This window comes from Argiope bruennichi, chromosome 3 (genome assembly GCF_947563725.1).
Source record: "Argiope bruennichi chromosome 3, qqArgBrue1.1, whole genome shotgun sequence".
In the NCBI taxonomy this organism is placed as follows: Eukaryota; Metazoa; Arthropoda; class Arachnida; order Araneae; family Araneidae; genus Argiope; species Argiope bruennichi.
In genome coordinates, this window is record NC_079153.1 from 1,573,926 (window position 1) to 1,599,768 (window position 25,843).

At 31.4% G+C, this 25,843-nt stretch overlaps 1 protein-coding gene across 1 annotated transcript in view; it reads right to left on the reverse strand.

The window, feature by feature from the left end:
- Nucleotides 1-25,843, reverse strand: part of LOC129963914 (uncharacterized) — a 50,704-nt gene that overhangs the window by 2,254 nt on the left and 22,607 nt on the right. The window contains exon 2 of the mRNA XM_056078508.1: nt 2,529-2,672. Within this exon, the coding sequence (XP_055934483.1) occupies nt 2,529-2,672 (144 nt within the window). The remainder of the gene's footprint in view (nt 1-2,528; nt 2,673-25,843) is intronic.

Sequence of the window (25,843 nt, forward strand, 5' to 3'; positions counted from 1 at the left end):
TAGAAAATGACGAGAGGAAAAGAAATTTAGGCACCTCTACATCATTCCAACTAAGGATTTAATACCAAACAATTTTATTCACATTTTTCTGCAGTCTAAATATCTAATGCGCATTTAGAATGGTAATATATTAATTTTCTAATTCAATTGTGTATAATTCGCGATTCATATGATAATCGAATGAAACCATGCAATTAAGAATCAACACCAATACCTGCATTTTTAGTTTACTATTTTTGAGAAGCAGTAATGAAAAAAAAAAATGTTGCACTGCTTCAAAATTAAAAGTAACATTACGAATATTCTAACGAACAGCGTATAAAGTTAATTCTGCTTTGCATAACAAATTACACACTCTTGGTGTCACTTAAAATTATGAATCCTCCTTCTCTCTCCCACATTTACAGCGGCACCAAGTTTTTGATGGTGTAAATACATTCATTTTGGAAAGAACTCATGGTCTAAATTTGATTTTATAAAACTGGGCAAATCTGAGCTCGAATTTGGAATCTTCAAAATTTTGTTCTTGAATTTTGTATCATCTATATTGACTAAATTTAAGATTATGTTCATCCACAACAGATCTCGTCGACATAATCCTGCTAACTGAAACATATTAAATACATCGTGGTATGAAAATTTTTTAGTTTTGATTTTTATTTTACTTTTAAATCTGCTCTTAATTTCATAGCAACAATAATTGTGCGCATGAGCATAAATCCAGTAATTAACAGAAATGAAAAGAATTAAATTGAAGGGTAAAAATTGCAGGAAAATAGAACTGGTGTTACCAAAGCGTTTATTTTTTTTAAATCTGAAAATAAGGTAAAATTATTTTTTGCGCAATAATATGCTTCAAAGGAGGGAACAAAAGCGTTAATTTCCTTTAGTTTTTAATTAAAAATAAAAATTTCGAAAAAAACGTTTTTTGTGAGCACCTATTAAACCAGAGAGAGCGGTCACCTCAAAACTTTCCCCCATACTCTTTAACAAGGATATTAATATTTCTATCCAGCATAAAATAATTGTGGATATTGGGTAAGGCCGCTAATACCGTCCATTGTATTGGCAAATAATAGATAAGGAATATTTAACTTTGGCGTGAATCGCGTAGGCAGTGGATAAAGCATAAATGGCAATTTTCATCATCTTTTAATCGCATATATTTTTTTTATCTGCTTTTATCAGTATTGCATTATTATTATATATGCTTCTTTGAAAGCAGATGCGTTTTTAAAAGGTTGACCTGCTTTTACCAGTATTGCTTTATTATTACGTATGCTTCTTTGACAGAATGGTTGTTAAAAGGATTACGTAGAACTATGACATCATAGTTATTTTCATGAAATGTAATTTTTTTTCGGAGGAAATGAAATAATTTAATTTTTATAATATGTTAAAAAAAACTTCACTCGCGTTTAATAACAGTTTTGATAAAAGTATTTTCTCTTTCACCCAATGAGGAAATATCACTTCATTCATTCTTAAGTGGGGAACATTGAAGGATTTGACTCCTGTTCTAAGATTAATCCATTATGAAACTGTTTTATGATTTCAGAAATTAGAAAATAGCAGTTTGTCTTTACAAAAATATTGTTTACATAAAAATTCTATATAAATTAATATGTTTAAAAATTTATTGGTAAATTCATTTCAGTTTTCATTTTCAATTTTTTTTTCTTGACTGACAAAAAAGTTTTGGAGCTCTTTTTGGACACCAGTAAAACTGGTTAATGACTTAAATTAATTAAGACAAATAATGACTTAAAAAATTATAATATTCTCACATGATAACTTGAAATTTGCGAACGTAGATTTCATTTTTATTTATATGGTATCTATTATGACTCGTGGAATTGTTAACGAATTGTTTTCAACTGATTGAAACAAATGCAGTTTACGCAGAAACAAATGCACAAAACTACAAATGCAGTCACAAAATCACGTATTAAGTTTGATGCATTTAAGTCATTGCACTTTTGAATTATCGCATTTGCATGCTTGTGTAAGTACAACCCTCAGAAGGCCGTATCCATGGTAGATTTGGTTCCAAATTTGATAAGTATCTACACTTTTGAATTAAATCTGTGTACCAAATTTTATCCATCTTGTTCATATCCATTCGTTTTGTAGTTATCGTGTTAACTCATATTCGGAGTGAACGAATTTTCCCAAAAATTTGATAGAAATCAAAAAATTTGGTATAAAAACCCAATACATATTTTATTTGTCCAGCTCAAAACATATCTGAATTATTTTTTATTACATATGCACAAGCAAAGTCAAAAATGTGTTTTTAGAACTGAGGTAGGTTTGAAACGTGGGAGATTCGTTAAAATCTGGAGTTCGAATTTTTTGATGATTTTACTTCGCGTATCCAAAATTAAAAAGGCCAAATTTGCTAGCTCTGGATTCAACAGTCTATCCTCCATTGTGTTGTAAATGATTTTGACATGAAGCATGCTACAACAACTAAAAGTATGCTAACCTACCAGCATTATCTTGTTAACTGAATGCATATATAATACCTGTATGGCAATATGTGCCTTCGCTTGCTCTTTTATGAGGTAGCAGACTGGTATAGAAACACCAATCGTGTCTTTGCTGCTACCGTAACTGCAATCATTCCCAAAACTTTTAATTTCAGATGACAAATCCCTTGATGTTGACACCTGCGAAGGAAAGAAAAAAGCATTAATGGTTCATTTGCAACTGTTGCACAAAAACTTTACAAATATACAGCAAAACAGGAGAATCGTGTACCACATTTCTTGCTAAGGCGGGAAAAATTCTAGCCGAACCAATCAGAACTCGTCAAACGAATAAGAAATTAATAAAGATTAACACATTTGACGACTTAACGTCTTAAAAAGTCACAACTTGGTGCAATTCGTTGCCATGTACACGATTTTCCTGTCTAACGAGATTTAAAAACACGGCATGACCTAACTGTAAAATGCCCAGAACATTTACTAACCATTACGTCCTAGTAACCGTGTTAAATCTAATGCTAAATTTGGCGATCCATTTCTTGAATACGTCCAAATTTATCAACTACTTCAGATTTATAGTTTATTAAGACTTTCGTATACAGTATAATGCTATAAGAAATATTGATTTTTTTATCACTTAATGCTTAAGGAAATGTTTAAATATTAAGGACAATCCCAAGATTTTGTATCAAAAATTATTGATAAGAGTATCAGTCGAGAATCGTCTCAATTGAATATCAAAGTAAAACGTATTTAAATATTTTTTATTAGCAGGAATTATTATTAAAAGCCATAAACAAGAATTAACCTTATTTAATTTCTACAACGCCGGGGAAAATTTGCAGAGTTTCAAGGCAAAATCGAAGCGAAATGCAACTGGTTCAAAACGTTTAGAGAAAGTTAGTTTAAAGAAAATTATACTAAATGTATAAAAATTTCCCGTCAACTTATTTCCTTCCTTCATTTTTTTTTTTTTTTTTTTTTTTTTTTGAAAATGTGCCAAGTTTTAAAATAATGCACCTGAATACACATTATAAATGGTGCAGATATAAATATGGTATTAAAATGATTGCAATTATAATATGAATTCATATGTTGCACCGCACAAGATTTTGGTATTTATTCGACGATAATAAGGAAGTGGAGTCAATTGAATGGATGAAACAACCTTGAGATGAATATGATTGTGCATGTTACCAAACATTTGATTGCAAACACTCCTAACTAATGTTAGAAAACAAACTTGAGATATGAAGTATCTACTAATAAGAAAGATGAATGCGCGAGTTGGTGCTCTTCAGACCAGAATGTTTGAGCTGGAATATCAAATTTGATTATATATATATATATATATAAGAGCGGAAATGTTCATTTCGGAGCCATGTTTTGTTTTAAATATTAATTAAAAATAAAGCGAAATTTTGAAGTTTTTCCTTGATAAATTTGAAAATATAACAGCACAATAATGATTTTAACATAATCTTAAAAAAATCTTTTCAATATTACCAACTTTTTTGTAGCATAAGAATTTTTTTTCTATTTTTAATCAATTAAAAAACGTTTTAGGCGTTTATATAACATATTTTGTTGCCCAATTAAAACTCAAATTACTTTCATTGTTGCTATTATTATTTCCTCCTGGCCTCTCATTTTCCTCATTGATTATGATCAAATTATAAATGTTCGGCTTATTTTTCCATATTAAAGTAGTTTTAGTATAAGATATGCTTTTAATAATATTTTGGAAATTTTAGTTTACTTAAAATTTAATTTCAGAAGAAATGGTCAGAAAATTTTTAATTGTACTCATTTTTAATATTGCTGCTTTTTTCTGTGGTAAAATAATTATGCATAAAGATGCAGAGAAAAAATCAGGGAATACACAGCAAAATGAAAAAAAAAAAAAACAAAAAAAAAAAAAAACAATATAGGGCTTCTAAAATAGTATGAGTTGTGCAACTATCAAAATCTGTAGTTTAAAAATCATTTTGCCGAAGAAACCGGAGGTACATAAATTATTTAATTGAAATTTTTAACAAACGTTAATGAAGGTCAGGGAATGAATGCATAAAGGAAACCATTTTATAAAAAGACAGTTCTTCACATTAATCACAAGATCAATCGTAAGCAGAGAAAACGCTATGTCAATGATTATCCGAAAAGAAATTTATGAAATCGAACGTATGAATATCAAACAATGTAAATAATAGGATTCAGAAAGTTAAGTTCTGCAACAGTATCCGATTTAACTTTTCCTTGTGTTGAGATCAGCACTGCTTTTCAAACTGGAATCGAATCCTTTCTTTATCAAGACACATCTTTCACAAAATTTTTTCGTTTAGATTTTCTGGACGGAACTTTTACATTCATAATGCCCTCAAGCAGAAGAGACGGAAATATAATGTCAAACGAGATATTTGTGCAAATAAAAGCAATGAAAATACATTATGATAAGAAATATAAGCATTGAAAATTTTTCTAACTTATAAATGACATTTTAAGTTTCCTTTTAAAAATGAAAATGAAATTTTGCGCCTTATATAGCATGCACTAAGGGTTTCTTGAACTCTTTCTATCCTCAAACCTATATCCAACAGAAATCTTTTTGTCGCGAATCAGAAACGGATATAAAGCCTTGGATTTCCAATAACTAAAAAAAAAGTTAAAGATAAAAACGTTTTTAAAAAAATCCATAAATTATTTTAAAAAGTTTATTAGTAAAAAAGAAAAAAAAATTCCGGTTCGAAGTTTCACGATTTACTGTTTAAGAAGCCCTTATATATACATGCAATTAATATTACGGAAATGCATTACGATTTCATTCACATGCATCGAACGGATACAATAACAGAACATAATACTCAAATAAGAATTCTTAAAATAAAATAATCGTTTGTAAATTACACAAATAGCGTTACTAAGTGAATTGCATTCTAAAATAAATTAAATATCAAAAAAAAAATTCTATAAAAAAAATCATTTTACAACGTGCAGGTGGGGAAAATAAGCAACAACAAAAAAATTGTAGAAATCTCTGAACAAATTTCATGAAATGAAATTTCGATCCACAGTCAAACTTCATCTTCACAACTCCCTTCACAGCCAACACTAGAGCCTTTATGCACATTCAAACTATTTGCACCATTTATTTCAAAAGCAAAATGCGAAGACAGGATGGGAGTAGGTAACAAAAAGCATTTAAAATTTGACCTCCCCTTTTTAGAATTCCCCGCATTCCAGAAGCCTTTTTCAGGAATGAAGCAATCCACCAAAACAACAATTCCTGATGTGGACTGTAACGCTAAAAATCCAGCGTGTAACATACTCGATGCGCTCTGTTTCGCACCACTACTCCCATCTCGGATGTATGCCACAGATCGCCTTGCTAATTAAGACATAAAGTGACCAGAAATCGATAACCATCCCAACAAAGAGATCTCGTATAACACCACCAGTGCCCTATATTTTGTAACGTTTTATGGTGCCAAATACGATTTGAGGAGACGAATTACTGTTGCACCAGAAGAGAAGCAATTCCATTAAAAGTTAACCAAGCTAATATTTGAGAAAGTGCTATTTTAATTTTTGGACAGATGCCCCATTTTTGAACTTACACTAGGGGATGAGCATCACAGTCTTCACTCGCGGTTGGAGAAGATAAAGATATCCGACCATATAAACGTCAGCTTTGACATGAACCAAATCACGACATACGATGGATCTTCAGTCAACTTGGGTCTCTAACCGTTTTATCTCTGGAAATCGAGCCTATCACGAGGGAACTGCAGAAGAAAAAGAGAAATTTGCCTCAGAATGTCCAAAGTATTAAAAAGTAGGGGCTCAATTATCAATAAATTTGAATCGTGTATTTGGATCAGTCGACATATCGGAGTTTTGGTCAATTTTTTTTTAAAATCAATTTGTTATGTAAATTTTGTTTTAACCTGAACAGCAAATAGTGAGTCATAATAGTTAATAAAACTAGGAGATTCATTTGGTGTGCAAACCAACCTAAAATTGTTCACGGACGAATCCTTCTTATCAAACATGTAAGTATTTCTATTCTGTTTTCAGTTACTATTTTAAAGGAAGTGAATGAATGAATATCGTTGCAAGACTGCTGTAATCAGGTTTATGCAGAATTATCGATTCTATAATAAAGACATGACGAAAGAAGAATCTTCTGAAGCTGGCGTCCTCGTAAAAATTCACTGGCTTGAAAAGAATTAGCAGTTAAGTTAGAAACATAGTATGATCTATGTGAAAAACTGAAACTTGCTACATGAAGACTAAGCTATTAAATCAACCAAATTGATTGTTATAGGCACCATTATGCATTTCTCAGTATCTGAATTTAATTTCTTAAATTAAAGCCAGATTTATATATAATTGCAATACATCTGTAACCAAATAATGCGCATGACTATGCGAGAGATTGGCTTTCTCGCTAATAATACTGTTGGAAGAGGTGGAAGAGCTGCTAAGCTCCAAAACAGATGGTAGGCCCAAATTATCATCTAACAATCAAGAAAAGCGCCACTTAATACCGTGTAAATGTACATGTAAGTGTAATACTAACAAGACGTCATCTGTCCTTTAAATGCATATACTGTGGTCTTTTGAAATAAATTATGCTGAACAAGCCAAAGTAATTTTTGAAACGCCTTCCCATAGTGAACACTATAATCCATTCCTCCTTCCTATTAATTCTCTGGTTCAGAAAGCCAAGATCCTAGGAATAAACTACAGAATTCACCCTCATCAAGAAATAAAAATTTTAAAAAATACTTTATAATTATCAATTATTACACAAAATGCAAAATATTACTTTTTTGATCTTGAATCAAAGCTGAAAATTAAATTGTACCTTTAAATACGCCAGACTACATATGCAAACAATTAAGAATAGAAAATACAGAATAGAAAATCGATTTTACATACATGTTAAATGTAAAACCGATTCATCATGTAATTTTAACGAAAACGCATTTCATCTTGCAATGAAAATATTTTCCAATTAATATTTCTTAAGAGAAATTAGAACATATTCGCCTTACTCGTCTGTACTATATATTTGCACACCACAAAAATATATCTTAATTCTTTGCTATTCATATCTATACAAGAATGTACTATTAATAACCAAAGGAAAATAAGAGTAAAAAAAGTTAAAAGGGAGGAAAATGCAGAAGTCGTTTAGCTCCGCTTAGCAAGATGGAAATAAAAAGCGCTCCTAACATGCCATTTATGAGAAATGCATGTCGCAAAGAATAATGCAGCAATGCAAGAGGAAAAAGTCATTCCAAATGCTCCACAGTGCATACTGTCAGATGCAAAGCAACCAAGTTAAAAAAAAATAACTTTTTAGACAGTAGGTGCTCATTCAGAAAGTGCATTTTCACAATTCTAGTTGTTCTTAATTTAAAATCAATAAAAATTCAACATTTTTTTAGTAACTTCGGAGCATATAATTGCATGCAACTTTCTTTATACAATACTTTCAAATTAATAAAAGAGTGATATTTTTATTTCTGTACCATCATTTCCCATAATTTGAATTAATTGTTAAAAATACTTTAAAATATATCGAACAACAACATTTAGTAGTTACGATGATATCAAATTTAGAATAGGGGAAAAAAAATGATACAACACTATCATGTTACAATGTTACGGATTTGAGGTCCATTTTTTTTTACGCGTGTTTAATCAAGCGTAATCATTTTTTTAAAAAAATTTATATATATAAGATTATGGAAATAATAAATATCGTTTATTCAAATAGATATTTTGAAACGTAAGGAAAAAAGTAAAAAGTGTAATAAATTACAACACAATTTTTTTTTCGGGACAATTCGATGAAAAATGCAACATTTTCATTTATATAAATGTTAGTTTCTATTTATGAAACACGCAGGGGTGGGGCATCACTCTTTACTCTTTCAAAATCTCTTAATTTCACACAATACATTTCAAGAGATCAAATGCCGATATATCTCGACAATAGGTTGACAACTGCACGTATTTTACTGTTGTGTCTGGAATAAGAATTTTCAGGCAAACATATAGACGTCTAGCAGAGAGGGCCCCTTACGCTCGGCGTCCAGTTTTGTGTGTCTCTTTGATTGCATCCAACAGGAAAGCTTGGTTGCTGTGCAACCGAACACATTAGTCTTGGACATATTCAGAATGGGAACGTGTTCTTTTCAGTGATAAGTCGAGATTCCCCACAGAGTGATTCTCATCGAATTTTCACTTCAAGAAAACGAGGAGCTCGTTTTTTTGAAGTGAAAATTCGGAAAAAAGGATCATTCCTCTTTCATAAAAGAAATGGACAGATCTGGCGACAGAGGAATCATTACCTGAGGCGGCATAATGTTGGGCAGTCGTACACCACTGCACATCTTCGATGTGGGTACCGTCACCGCACATCGCTAAAAAGATGAGATCCTTGTAGCTTATACGAGATTGTTTCGGGATTGTTCATGATTTAAAACTTTTTGATATACCCTGCTTCTTCACAATTAAAATATTTTCCATATTGTTATGTTGCTATATTCTTTCTCCCATTGTAAATATCTCTGTGCTAAATTTCGTGGTAACATAGTAAAGAACTCATCAGTTTTCATAGATTTTATATGTTTGACCTTATAACTAAAGGTCAACTACGAGAAATATACCCGCCAGAGGGGATATCGTTTGATTTCGCAGAGGGGAAAAAAAAATTCTTTTATTCTATAAATTTTTAAAAATTCGAATAAAAAGTGGGAGATCATATATTTTGCAACTTGAAATAGTCACCAGCTATGTTTCTCAAAACGAAACAGCAATGATTCTGTTTCTCAGATCCGATGACCAGCACCTGCGTCTGTGAAAGGGAAAGCTCGTTCAAGAATGTTTCATGTTATTTGGGGGGGGGGGGTATACAATAGTAATACCATTCATTTTTAAAGGCAAATATGTTATCGATATATATCAACAGACTCCCTGTATTGCACCAGGATATATCATGATACACTAGATGAAAGTCTCCATAATGAATGGTTATCTTCTGCAGTTCGCACCAAATGACAAACCTTTTGCACTTTCACGTCCAACCTCATTGCCATTGTGAAAGATACATCGTTCTCAGATTCGTGAAGCCTTAAAAAAGCAAAAACTTTCACATTCATTTTTAGGAAATAGAGCAAACGTACGAGTGTTTAAGAAGTACCTAAGCACTACAAAGAATCTTGAGGGGAAGGGAGTCCATTGCAAATCGTCAATAATTATTGTTCCAGGGTTTAAAAATTAATGTATATAATTTTGTCATCATTATTTTAATTGTGGGTTTTCTCAGTGAACAAGCAATTTGTAATACATTTTATCATAAGTGCGTGATTAGTGAAATGAAAATTTGTTTTATATTTTTCTATTATATCACAATTTTCGTGCAAAGAACTGTATTTTTCTCTTCATACGATCACTCTTTGGGTAATGAATGCTATAATGCATTCAATTTCTTCATCAATTTTAGTAAAATGACATTAAAAATTTCCGAAATGAATTTATAAAATTTGTTTTTTCTAAAATTCCTTTTATTTTTATGATTCTTTGTAGATGGAAAAGTCATCAATATTTAGCGCCTATTGTGGAGTTATTCTACAAATATTAAAAGGAAATGTATGTATCTTGTTAATGCATCAAGCAGACTTAAAGCAAGATGTGACACAAATATAATTTTCAGATTAGGTATGTCCAAATCGAAATGATTACTTCAGATACTTTAGTTTGACATTTAATTGAAAATAAAACAAAATTTCATTTTTTTTTTTCGTAATTTCTGATTATATTGTCATGTAGGTACTTTAGTACGGAACTCAATGACACACACAAGAAGCAGAGCTAAACGAATTTATTTACTCAACTCTGAACTCAGTGACTGGATTTGGACGATTATGGAGCACCCGCCCGGCGTAGCCGGGCTATCTCCTTCCTAGCAACAGTTAAGACCTGGCGTCTGATGGTGCCCTGAACTTGTGGCAATCTGAGGACGATATGGTTCTTCACAGTGAACGAGGAGCAGAGTCCGGGAGTGAGTTCTCTTGACCAATGGGAAAGCAGCGAGACAGTGGAGTAGGTGTGGGTGAGGTTTTCTGGATTTCCAGGGTTCTGAGGGTCAGGAGGTGGATAAACTATTGTCCGTGTTCAGCGAATCAGGAGCTTGCTACTTGGAGGTGGGCGGGAGGGCTGGAGCTTACTTTAGAAGTGCATTCAGGAGGATGAGTTTTCGTTCTTCTTTGGACTTCGATTCTTTTAATTTGGCTGCTATTGTCAGGAGGCCTGGGAATTCTTCTATGAGTTTCTTGATTTCTTTAAAAGCTTCAATAATATTATATATTTCAGAGACATCCGGGATGGTGGTATGGGCTGTTGTTGTTGGGCTGGGCTCAGGTGGTTTTCTTTGGTTTCTGGGCCGCTGATGCAATGTAGCTTGGGTTTGAATTGTTTCGGGATTACTTCTTGGGATTCTTTTTCTTAGGGTTTCGGCATATGATCTTCTGGATTCTGTTGATGTAGATGGGTAGGCAGGACACCCCTTCCAACACGCTAAGTGTCCTATCTCTTTGCAGTTTATACATACTGGGTTGGGAACTTTTTCTTTAATGCTGCAGTCCGCCGTCAGATGGTTTCCATAGCATTTAATGCAGCTCTGATTGCATCTGCAATTCCGTGCGCTGTGAAAAAATCCAGCACATCTAAAACACATCGTGGCTTTGGCTGGTTTTCTATAGGTTTCAATCGTAACTCTCATGTAGGACAGGTGTTCAATGTTGTAAATATTATTGTAGTTTCCTACTTTTTTTTTTTATCTCGATCAGGAATATGGGGTAGAAGGTCTGGGTTCTGAAGTTCTTTAGTTGCGAGATCTTTCCAACTGCAAAATTTAGTTCTTCTAGTTCCCTTTTGAGTTCGTCTTTTTCATGACTTCCTGGTAGTCCTTTGATGATAACTTTAATTGGTCTATTGGTGGGATCTTCTGTGATTATATATTATTTTTTCTTTTTATTGAGAAATTTTATGATGCCCAGTCTGTCTGACTCTGAAGTTGTAGTTATCTTAATGAATCCCTTATTCAGCTTGTTGTCGGTACCTGGGTATTTTCTGCAGATTTCTTGTAAGATTAAATTGTAGTCTTCTGTTAGTTTTAGGTGGATGGGGGGAGATTCTTTTGTTGGCTGCTGTGACTCGTCTTCCAGTATTTGAAATTTGTTGGCTGTATCTATTGTTGAATTATCTATTGAGTTTTTCCTTTTAGCTGCGTGTTTTTTGTCGACTGGCTGGAAGGGCAATTCAGTTTATATCTCGTCTTGATTTTCGGGGTCAGTTGAAATTGGATTCTTTACTGCCTGCGTAGCGTGTTTTATGTCATCAACAAGTACATCTGCCGATCTATGATGCGAGACACCTTTAAAAGCGGAGCTCCACTGAGCTCTCCTTTCTGGGCCTCTAATGTAAATTCGTGAAGCTGATGAGCAACTACTTGAGCGTCCGCTCTCACTAGAACTGTCCTCATCCATGGCGAACTCAGTGACTGACAGATCTTCTGCTTTTATACCAGCAGAGAAAGTTCCAGAATACTTTTCTGGAGACAGTAAGAAAAGTCCAGAAAACTTGTCTGGTAAACTAAAGAAATGTCCAGTATCTTCTGGAACATGAAATAAAGGAAAACATAAAATCAAGGAATTAAATATTTACACATACTATGAATCGCCTTGTCTCTAGCGGGATTCGAACTTACGGTCTCTTGATTATGAGACCAGTGCTATAACCATTCGGCCATGGAGATTCGACTGTCTCTTTTCAATGCGGCAATATTAATATACAAAATAATTATCACTCTATTTTAAAATTCCACAATTATTTCTCTTAGTACTATAAATTTAACTGTGCAAATTTCCGTGATTTTAATGAATTAAAAAAATACTTTTGAATATAATAATATGATAATACTTTTCATGGAAATATAAGCCAAATTTTATATCAGGCTTTCCTCACATCTTTTAATTTTCACATCGTCATAGCTTTAGATTTATTTAACCAGAATTTTTAATTATTCTTGAGTTATGAAAGGTAAGTGAATTTATAATTTATAAAGATTAGATCTATTTCCTCCCTCTTTAAAGAAATATTTATTTCAGGATTGGATTTGTCATATGATACTCATTAAATGAGTTTGAATTCTATAATTGGTTTTAGAAATCTCTTCAACTGTGCAATTTCATAAGAAAATGGCATTTTCCCTTTAATGCTATATCTCCTCTCTTTAAGGTTTATTCACTGATACCAGATAATTAGATTAAATATGCCATTTTTAGTTAGTTAATAAATGCAATTAACAATTATCAGACTCATGCATGATTTAAATATGTCATTAAATTATATATATCAACTGCTTTTTTTTTCCCACTCAGAATTTTACATTTTTACTTTTTCGTATAAGAGTTTGTATGGTATCGTAAAAATAAACAAGTACTCGGGGTTTTGGCGAATCTTCGTCTCTGAGATCTCCATGAGTTCGAAAAGCACATTTTTGTCTGCATGTACGTCACTATTAAGAAACCTCAAAACCGTTTTGACTAGACTTATGGAATTTGGTATACAAACTTCACAATTTTATAGATTTCTATCAACTACTGAGCAAATTCGTTCAGAATAAAAGTTTAATGCGATAACAACAAAACGAAGAACGATAGAATTTGGTGCAGATACGCAATAAATTAGGAACCAAATCCATCATAGTTGGTCCGCACTTTCACAAGTTTGTAAACGCGTTAACTCAAAAAAGCAATAACTCTGACTTTAACTGTAGTTTTGTGTCAGATCGGTTGAAACCAAAAGTCCCAACAAAAATTCGATTCACGGGCACTTGCTGTTCATAGATAAATTGCCAAATACCCATACGATAGATTCAGTAAACAAACTCGATTCCCGCCAAAGATTAATATTTCGCAACTACTGTTCCCCAGCGCTGACGCCTTTACTGAAGGTCCAAAAGTTTATGTAGGAGGAGGGGAATAACTCTCTCGCTCTAGCAAATTATTAGTGGCATATAATAATATTCATTTCAAAATTATATCTGTATAGACGAGCCATTTCGATAACTATTATTTATTTATTTATTTTTAAGATATTGTTAGTTGCGCATTTCATAAAGAGTGATTCTGTTTCATTTCAGAATGAAGTCCATCCACAACAATTTATTATTCACCTGTGTATTATAAATTTTTTAATTACCTAAGTAGTGTAGAATTATTTTTATAAAATTTGTAACGAATAACCATAATTCTTATTTTTAGAAGGTCATATATTCTGTTTAAAGCTTTTGTAACAGTTACATGAAAGGACCTTAAAAAATTCACTTCCTTTGATGCAAAATAGTCAGAGCAAAATTGCAAAATGTTTCATATTGTTTACGAATCAAAATTTGGTTCAGGCAGAAGTACTTTTCTCTCCCCCTCCTCTCTTTTTAGCTTCTGATTTATTTTTTGGTTCCTTGCAGTAGCATATCAAATGCACTTAATACTTGCAGCTTATTAAAAAAGAAAAAAAGTTCACTAACTAAATTTAACTTGGTTGGCATTACGAAATTAATATAGCTTAAGAAAGGAGAAAGAAGCCATCTCACCACTAAAGAAAGTCCTTTGTTTAGAGTAAGCCAGCCATAAAAGTTCAAAAATGTCATAATATTTGATAATTTAACAGGCTTAGAAATTAAAAGAAAGTAATATCAATAAAATTATACAAGTTTTGCTTGAAATAGACACAGATTTGGCAAGCGGTACAAGTACATATGTGCCAAACGTGGTACCTCTAAGTCAAACGGTGTTACCTGTAAAGAGCGCGCGCGCACACACACACATATTATATTATATACACACACAACTTTTATTATAAGCAGAGATATAGATTTAAATGTATATTGTTACAATATGGATGTGAATGCAGTACACAATATTTACATTAGACAAACATTAAAAAAAAATGTTATTTCTCAATGCGTTGGTATTTCATTAAGTGCACGGCTCCATAGCATCTTACTTCATAAAAATCTGAGTATATGAATTTTATAATAAGAATTCTGTTTTTAGTTGTAACTGATATTAAAATATTTATGTATGTTATTATATTAAGCATTAAATCAATGAAGGATAATCGCAAACAAACAAAAATTAAATTGCCTTCTCTTAATTTTTTTTTACTTCAACAGTTCATATTTAATCTCTGAAATTTGCCAGTATTAACTTAGAAATTTCATATTTCTTCTACGGCCAAATATATCTTGCTAAGTTCTACAGCGTGAGCCCCGGCCATCGTATCGTATATCTGCCAGAGAGATTAAAAAATTGTTTTTCATCCGAAATCTTTAATAATATTAAATTAATTATTATTATAATGGTTGAGAATCCTAATACATTTTAAAGCATTTACTAAAAAAATTTAAAGATTGTAGACTTAAAATTGTATGTATATTTTTATGCAGAAAAATAAATGCGCACGGAATCGCGAATACAATAGCGAGTTTCATAATAAATACCGTTATAATTGTTCATCAAATTTAAATTTACATAAACAGAGGAATATTTCACTTCGATAATATTCATAAATATTCAACACTTCCTTCAAAGCCAGCGTGAAGGATTTTGTAGCAGCGGTCGAGCGTGGCAGAAAACAAGTGCCCAAAATATGGCATGGAAAACGACGGCTGTCTTGAAGTAGGTCAAATGGTCCGGTGGAGTTCACACGCCTGTTAGGATGCGACACAACCCTTTGTGGAAGATCAGTCCATCTCGCCTCGTATGACATAACGCCCATTCCTATCGAAACGGATCATCATCCGCCCAATTAAAAAAAATATGAATACAATTTGTGCTGCATTTTGCTCCTTCTTAAATAAAATCAGAGAAGATAGCGATCATTATTAGCATAGCAGCACCTCCTAAAATTATGTCAAGAGTATTTTCTCTCGCTTTTAAATATGTATAGGCATTTCCCCGTTACAAGAATTCGATAAACAACGCAAACGGAAAAAAATAGTAGATACAGAAAATAAATCGATTAATAGGAGACTCACAACTTGAGGCTGCACGAAGACCAACTCAATTAAATTTATTAAAAAAGCGATTTGAAACTATTCTTTGAGTAACGTGTCCGACATTCCGCAGATAAAACCTTCGATTATCTGCAGGGGAAAAAACAGATTTCGCAGAGCAGCACACCTTCACATTTCTGACTAAAAGGACAGAAATTCTCCGGCAGATTACGAACAATTTATTATTACGCAGCTCGCGAGCAACCTCTTCTGAATGGCGAGAGGCCTCGGGCTGATTTCGGTTGATAACTTGCATCGAGTGCGGTTTCGTGATTCGATACAGGATCACTCATTTGCCTTCCCACACTTGGATGCGGAAGAGGCAACTCGGAAAGCGAAATGATCTTGTTTAAAATCACACAAATTCAAGGAACGCATCTTGATGAAACTGACTTGCTTTGCACTTAAAAAATAATGGTGCGACCAAAATGGCTTTATGAATTCTTTAATGTCAGATAAACAATTTGTACATTTTTACATGTTCAGGAAATATTATAACGATATAACTTACGATTATTATATAAGCAAGAGTGTCCCAGTGTCGTCCACTTCTATCTATTAAGAAAAGCGTTCCAGTTTTTTTTCCCCATATATTGTTTCCTTTTAAAAAAAATGACAGGCCAAAATTTAAAACAGGATGATGGAAGACATTAACTGATACAACTTGAATTTTTGTTCGAAATGAAATGGAAATCTTACAGGTACCAATGAACAGAATTGTACTTATTTTAATGAAAATGACGTAAATATTTTTGGAAGTACCATAAGAATAAATTTCAAGTTTCATATATTTAACCTTATTTAGGGAAACGAAATACATTTTATTTTAATGTAGCTTTCATAAAGTGGAAATGAAGTTGAAGCTATAAATGAGATGAATAAATTTAAAATTCCGTAAATTCAAAAAAGTAAAAAAAAAAAAAAAAAAAAATACGAAAGATTTCGATACATTTTTTATATAAAATATAATATAATTTTTTTCTTTTCAGCAATTTAAACAGTAAAAGACAATAATTGAGGAATATGCTGTTACTTGCTCTGGTGATAAAATAAAACTGTCCTATTTTTCATATAGCCGTCTATTAATTTAAAACAAAGGATATTTTGAACACAGGTAGATCAGCCATCAGTAGTTGTATTGGTGATTCTATGCACCGTGAAACTAGAATTTTAAAATTTAACGTAAAACTTAATTCCTACGTATTTGCCCATTATATTGATTCGGAAGATCATACAAAGTCGATAAACTATTTAAAATAATTTAATGAATGTCAAGAATTTTTTTTTAAATATTTGACAGGCTCGAAATTTTACAAAATGGAATTTCTGCAATCAATATTTTAATTTCTTAACCTTTTCAATATAATAACTAATAATTGGATATTTACAATTATGTTATTGTGGTTTTAATTCCAATGGCATTCATCACGGATTCAATGGGCAACACCATGCTATTAAAGCAATGCTATAATTACATACGTGATTTTTAACCACAAAATAAGGAAATAGGACTTATTCAAATATAAATTAGAATGCCTTTTTTAAATACAATGGGAATTTAAAAATAATGTAACAAAAAAGTCAGTTCATACATCCATCACGCAACAAATATAAAAAGCGATGACGTCACGTTATTATTCCAACGCCAAATTCGCTGTATTTAAAAAATTGAAAATGAATAATTATCCACGCAAAATTTGTCCTTTTCAAATTTAAGACGTCTTGTATAATTATATTGAGAATGAATCCAAATATCTTACTGCTACAGTTAAACAAAAATGTAATTTGATGTTTGATTACAAGAGAAAAAATTTAATTCAGATTAAAATTTAATGCATTTTTATTTTTTTTTTTTGCCAAGTTTTAAGGATAAAGTACAGAATGAATTATTACACTTTGTACAATCATCTATATAAAATAGTGCCATATTTTGTTGCTTAAATGCCTCGTTTCTAACTTTTCAAATGCGTTCAAGATTTTCGATTATTATTACTTAAATAACGTGCGGTCCAACATTGCTATTGGAATATTTGATGACACCTTTCGATTAATAAGAGCATATCACTATAAGTATCAAGCAGAAGGATTAAACCCGTTCTTTTAATCAAATAAAGATTTTTTTAAAATTGTTAAATAAGTTGAATTGGCAAACACAGGGTAAGCAAAAGGTTCTCACGAAGTGTTGAGGGGAAAACAACAAAGCAAGTCAGCTCACGATGTATCATTTGAGGAGCGATACATGGAATATTTGCAGTCGATGAGCATCGGTAACGTACTCAGAAATACAAAACACGAAACCATTTATTTTTATCGTAGTAAATGGTTTCGTATGTTTCCATTTTTCAACGCATTATCAATTATATCGACGTAATATTTTTTTTTTTAAATCTTTTGCTTTACTTTTTACGCAGAACATTTCAGCTAACCTTTACATTTAAAATCTGGAGGAGCGTCTCCCCGAAAATGTCTCACCTATTCTCCAATAAGTCTTATCGCTCTTCCTTCACATACAATTGGGAATTTTGGATAAGTCCGCGAAAACACATTGCAATGCATTGACGAACGATACTTACGAAATATGGATCGCTGACGTGAATCTAGCATACTTACTGAATATATCACGAGAACATGTATTATGAACATCACTTTGCCAGCCGACGGACACCAACATTCGACTCAATACTACAGCTGTAGTCACAAGATAGCATACCGAATTGAATCGATTTAAATCACTGCGTTTACAAACATGCGAAAGAGCACACCGACATACATCCAGCGCGTGTTCGTCATTCAAAATTTAGTCAGTACCTCTATTTTAGATGCAAAACAAATGCACCTCCTTTTATATATCTAGTTCTTTTCGGTTTGTAGTTCTTGAATTGACTCTTACTCGACCAGCGCTCTTCCTATGAATAGATTTCGTTCCACATTCGATAGGAACCCGCCAATTGAATCGTCATTCCATAGACCGATTTCAGCAGTCTAACTATGTTCACGGACAGGCATCATGCCAAACATTCACCTCTCGGACTCGGGGAGGGCTGAAACTCTTCAAATATCGAGTACTCACAATACCGTTTCTATATAGAATGATTTCTTCCTTCCATATAGGGGAAAAAGGCAAAAGGGAATAATATCCTAGAGATAGTCATAAGAGAACGGTTGCATTTTTGCTGAAGTAAACTTAGCACAAGGCCGAGACAACTTAATATACCCATTAAACAATGTCTTTCAGTTAAAATAACGCACTCGTTAGTTTCTCACGGACTTCACTGTTAACCGGATTAAATGGAGGGGGGAAAACAATTAAATGAGGAGACAAAATACTGGAGTGACGCAGTCAAATGTCCTGTGAAAGGCAATGCAAGCAAAACAAAGATGTCAGTTTCACGGGCTTACCTTCTGTTTTATCATTCTTTTGTTATGCTCCACAGATGATTACCCGAGTTCAGTAAGCATGGCAGTTAAACTTTTATATTTATTCAAATTTCACACATGAGTAAGACCGAACAGTTGCAATAATAAAAAGATTTCTAGGTTAGTGACTCAAAATCTCTGGACTTAAATACAAAACTCTTTCGACAAGAACTCGCCATTTTCGAAGATTAGGCAAATGTTCCTTTATCAGCGGGGGGGGGGGGATAGCAGTCTTTATCCTCTTATTCGAAACATAATATTATCCTATTAATAATAAAAGAAAATTTTAATAATCCAAAGGAAAAAAAAGTACAGAATGAAAACAAGATTTCACGATTTAAAAGTGTCCTTCACGATTTATTGTAAAAGTATACGCAATTTTTATGGGGGAAAAAATTCAACTATTATTACATTTCGCAGAAACTAAGGAAAATGCATCAAAGCATGATGTTCCAGACTAATATAATAAGATTTGTCCTAAAAATATGTTTTGGGAAGTGACGATGATGATCATCGTAACTTTCCGACTTTACTGTACGAGCCGTTTATTATAAATATGCAAATAGAAAATCGTATACAGAAAATGTCCGCTTTAAACACGTAGTTACATAGTCAGAAGCTTCATTTTATTTCTTGAATCATTTCATTTTTTAAATTTTGAATTCATTATTATAAACTGTATCTATATGTAATTTAACAAGCAAAATTTTATCTTTAATCCATCACATAATATATTACTTATTACGCAAAAAATAATACGAGACATTAGAATTTTGTAATATTTAATGAAAATAGAGGAATATTTTGGGATTGATTTTCCATTATTCCAATCCGTCCTTTCATTCCCCCCCCCCCAAGAAAAATACTACAATGATTCTCTAAGATACATGATTTAAAAGAAAAGAGAATTCTAGAGCAAAATTTTATAAAAGAGTCGTAATACAAGATTCAGCGCAAAAAAAGCTCTAGCTAAAATAACACAATACATTGGAAATTTTTTAACTCTTAGCATCTGGATGTTTCCTCTCTGTAACTTTTCAAGACGGCGCATCATTTTGACGTTTATTTATTTTTTTAATTTTGATTGTTGAAAATACCAATCGAGTGGTAAGAAGATAAATGAAAACTAATCTACAATTTAAAACAATTGTATATATATTTTAGGAGCAAAAATAAAGTGAAAATTAACAAATTTAACAATAATTAGAACCAAAACATAATTAGGTGAATAATTATAATCGAATTGATTTTCCAAGTGCAAAGAGATCTAAAATATTTCACAGTTGTTAAATATAAATACTATTGCTATCATTATAATATAATCTACATATATCAACAGTAAAGGTAGAAATAACATGCATGTATTTTATATTTTCTCCTCTTTTTATCTTTAAGAACTTTTCTTTTTAACTTTTTCGTTGTTACTTCGAACTTGCTCTTTTGTTTGTGCATTATTTTGCACTTATAATGATACATTGCGATGAAAGACACGTTTTTAAAATAGTATAACCATGAGATATTTTTTCAGGCTGATAATTAGCTGAAATGTTTTTTTTTTTGTTTGTTTGTTTTTTTTGGTTTCGGCGTAAATTCTGAGCATGGGAAAATATTTTAAGTTCTGGGTCGTACGACTTTTTATGTCTAGAATTCAAGTGATTACAAAATTTTAAGAACACCGATAATTTGAAAATTATAGTATAAATTAAGAACTGAAATAAATCCAAGAAGAGAACAGAAACAACCCATTGCAGAAAAGCAATGATTGTATTCATTTCTCTGTATATAGAAGATAAAAAAAAAATGAAATGAAAATAAGTTCTAATATATATTTGAAAGCAAAAATATGGCCATAATAAAATGACTATGGAAGTTACTTTCACGAGAACAAAATTAGGGAATGCTATGTAAAACAGTCTTAAGATATTGATTACACTCATACTATGGAAAAAAAACAACATTCCAACACCTACTCCAAAACACTGCAGCATGATGTTTTAGGAGTAATTCGGCTTTATTATTTTTTTTAATTACTCTTCTTGCAACAACAAAATAAATGCATGCTGAAAAAACGTATTAAAACAATAAAAAGTATCGATAACAATATTTTTAAAATATTAAAATTAGAAAAAACTTGTACAGAAATAAAACTGATGAAAACAGAAAAGTTAATTTCTTACATTTGAAAGTGATTTAAAATGGGTTATGTGTGACGATATGCTCTGAATTTATCAAGGAAAAAATTCGGTTCATTTTAAATTAAAAATCTTATTTGGATCCTGAAATTTTTTTTAGCAAGCACCTATAACTCAAAAAATAATTACCTGCCAATTGGGATACAGGTTTGCATTATAAAGTATTTCAAACGATTTTCAATTATGCGTACTGCAATTTACAAACAGTAAACTAGTCAACGAGTTATATTAACGCCCTGTTTTTAAAGCAACACTAGCGTTATTTTGGGACGGACCTCGTCATCTTGAATCACGGTCAGATGACGAGGAAATGTTTGAAACAGAATATTAATCCACAGAAATTACCTATAAAATGTCGTCTTACAAAATTTCATTTAACTCATTTCATGTAGCGAACACGATTTGCTGTAGAAACATTAATGAGGTACGCTGGAAAAGAAATTTGTCTCAAAATATGATGGAATACGATTCAAGACAATTATTTACCAAAACACAGCAAATGGAAACTATATTCTTAACTTCCAGACCTTAGAAAAAAGAATCAATTAGATTAAACATTTTATTCTTCATCCATACTCCAGCAGTTCGGAACACAATATTGTTGTCGACACAAAAATAAACGTGCAAAATCAATATTAATTTTTGTTTTGGTTTCATTTTCATGTCAATATAGCTTTAAAAAATAGGCAAAACCAAAATAACCAGACTCATAACCTCAATTACTGATCCGATTTCGTCAGTTTTTATTTCATAGGCAACTTATGACCTCTAGATATATCATCAACAATCGCTTCTCTCTCTTTCTCGAAAACAATCTCAAAAATACTACTTCATTGTATATTCTCTATAACCTACCCTCCGACAACTACGGAAATTACGTGGATATTACTTGGCTACAGATATATAGTGAAAAACTAAGGAGAATTATATAAAACGCCGAAAGTACCTTTTCCGCAACCTCGTACAACAATGCTGGCAGTAAAAAACCAAAACGGAGTCTTATTTTAGTATGAATGCAAAAACTCTGAAGTCCCTCCTTATTAGAAAAATGTTAGTATGTGGGAGTTTATTATGATGTTAAACTGCGCAATGACAACTTTAAAAAAAAAATGCTCTCTATTTAACGGGGAAAAAAAAATATTGTAAATGTCTAACAAGTAAAATTTTCGATATCCAAAATTTTGTTATACCATTTCTTTTATATTTCATATTTATTATTTAGTCAATAATAAAAGTTAAATAATTTTAAATACTGGTTGAAAATATTTATTTTAATTAACATTTTTTTTGAATATATCTATTCAATAATTTGTTCATACTACGTTAAATGTAATTTCTGTAAGAAGTACTACTGATGACTAGGTAACCTATGTTGGAGAGTACGGTATAAGAAAAAAATTTCGACACAGTCCACCAGCTTAAATTACTGCATCTATTTCGCCAATTTTTTTACTTCATTTGAAAGCTTATGACATCTGGAATGTCTCATTAACGATCACCTATCCCGTACTACCATATCCTTTTTGAAAGATACTGCAACATAAAACATGGACGACCCCTAACTTCAACAGCAGGATCGATTTTACCAATTTATTTCGCCATTTCGCGAGCATATCAAATAAAAGGTTCTACGCTTATTAAATATAATTTAAAATAGATAAAACAGTTACATCCATTGATTGACATAATTAAATCAATGCAATTAACATGGCGGGCAAACAATTGCTCGAAGCAGGCGGCTAATGTAAATTTAAATTAACGTTATTGAGTTTTTTTTCTATTTCACTGACATTTTTCAAATTATAGGCAATCCATGAGAAAACAGGTAATGTTACATAAGCTAATGAATTTTTTTAAAATCATTGTTATCAATTATTTTTACACGATTATAGCAAAAGCGATGATTTGGGATTTTTCATAATTCGAACACCTATTTCAGAACAATTCATTTTTCCAAGTATAGGAAACACCAAAATTAATGTTCACATCAATGCTAATACGGCTTCAATTGCTAGATCTCAAAAAGATTGTGCGGCGTCCTACATCAAGGGGGCATGACGAATGGACATTATTTTCTTGGCATAAAAATAATCGTAGAAATATTAAATTCTTATGAAACGCATTATACCGTGCTAATTTTAAATTTTACATTTAAAAAAATTGGTGCAATTTTTTTCTTTTAAACTTTAATGCAACAACCAAAACCCCCAATTATAAAACGCACTTTAAATTATAAAAATATAACAAAATTTATATAAATGTTGAAGGTAAATGGCAACTGAATTTTGACTCGCATTAGAGAAATGGGTTCATTTTATATGAGAATGGGTTCACTTAGAAATAAAAATGATTCAGCAAAATTAAAAGTACAGAAATTTGTTTATGATGTGCCAAGTTATGAGTAGCCCTCTTAACGTAAATAAGAATTACATTACAGTATTTTCGTTCTAATTTGCATCCTTTTTCGACTATTTTACGGACTATTCGCTGGTGGATGGGAGTTTAAAGTACATCAAACGCCTAGAACAAAAAAGATTCTTTGCGAAAGTAAACAATCACTTTAAAGAAAATGTTATCACTCTTTTGGAGTCACTGACCTTCCGCGTATTAGGAAGGAAAAAAATGTAGCAATGTGCCACATGCAGCAGTATTTTTCTGTAAACTCAAGCTGATTTTACTGATGCGATCATTCCGTGAAGGTTAAAAATCCACTCAGTCATGATGACGATATACACTTCATTCCTTCAAAAATAAAAAATTATTCCTCATTTACTAAGTCAAATAAAGCGTCATTTCAAATCTAGAGCATCTGCATCAAAAGAAAGGCAAACCACATTTTAAGCGCAAGATACAATTGATCCGAGGGGAAGTTTGCGTTCTTGACTTCAATAGACCATGAACTGTATTTACAATACGGAGCAGGAAAATGATACTTCAAATGAAACAATTTTAATGAGTGCATCAAACGATTTTCAATCAAAACACAAATATTGGAGCAAAAAAATTACCCAGTAATGCTTGAAGGCATAGCAGAAACAATCGCGGAAGTCGGACGGAATTTGCTATTTGCAAATACCAAACTTCCAACCGTTATAATGCGGCTTCCTACAGAGTAGATAATCATAGGTTTCTTTTCCTCCTCTTTTATACAAAAATAATTCCAAATATTTGCTTTAGAGCAAATATTATCTTAATGCATCGTCATTTATATTTTTAATGTCAATGTTTTTCAAAACATCAAATTATTCGTGTGTGATGTAGGGTAAGATTTTCATTTTCATAAATTCAGCCATTCGATACTCTCAAAGTGGAAATAACGCACTGCATTCTTGAACAAACTGATTTTTAAAAATCAGTTTTATATACTACTAGCCGCCTTTGGCGACCAGCCGGTTCACCAGTATTACCGCTCGTTACAATTTTCAATTAAATATTTTCAGTAACTTGTCTCTTAATAGCTTCTCACACAAAACATTTTTAATCTTCAAATTTTGATAGTCATACCAAACTTTTACTGTTGTATAGATCGTTTACTATATATATTTTCCTAATTTGTTGTCATTTCCGGTAAAACTTCAAATTTAATTTAAAGTGGAAATGCTGAGATTGCAATTAATAAAGATATTTTTTAATGAAACCAAGCGTTTTATTTTATTTATCATCTGTATTGTTATTTATTTATTATTATTATTATTGAATATGAGTACTGCAAACAGAATCGCTCGGTATTTAAGTCTTATGTGAATTACAAAATATTTTCATAATTTATGTAATATCTCAAAGAATAATTCAACAAAAAGTTCTCAGATTCAGCATAAAATTCAGTTTTTAGTTTTGCTTTCAAAAGGATTGAAATGAAATCAATAATAATATTTTGTTCCGGTCTATAAATATATTTCAAAAATTATGAAGTCTAAATTTAATTCAGTAAGGTAACATATTCTGAGAAATATTCTGGACACACCAAATTTTAAATAAATGAATGAATGTTTCAATTTTCAACGATCAACTAAGACTGATTTATGAAGTTCTGAATGTTAAAAATTTAGAAAAACTCGACATTTTCATAATCTTAGGCCAATTAATCTTGAGAAACCTGCGCGCTGATTGGCGTATTTTCTTTGAAACGATCGATGGAAAATCTAAAATTATCCTTTTTTATTGAATAGTGATATTCAAATTTTCATAAATCAGTCAGTTTAAGTGACTGATTTAGTTGATTGGAAATTAATTCTTTTTATTTAAAATATTAGTGTTTCAAGAACATTTTGTTAAACGTGATTTCCACAGCAGAAACTTTATGCAAAATCAAAAATTCGTTATTTATTAGAGTATTTATTGGATCAAGTTGCATAAAATATAATCATTTTCCATTTAGACCATTTTAGAAGATTTGTGTCTATTATTAAAGGCTTGCAAATTAGCTGTGTGACCCTGATTTGAATGGATATCCTGTTCATATTAAACAAAACTTGCCTTAAAATAAAACTGATTTATTGGATTAATAATATAGATAGTGTAAACGACCATAAAATAAATTTTCTTGAATTTATTTTTTAGAAAAAATATTTCATATTTGTTTCATTTCCTACAGACACGTGCTGAAAATT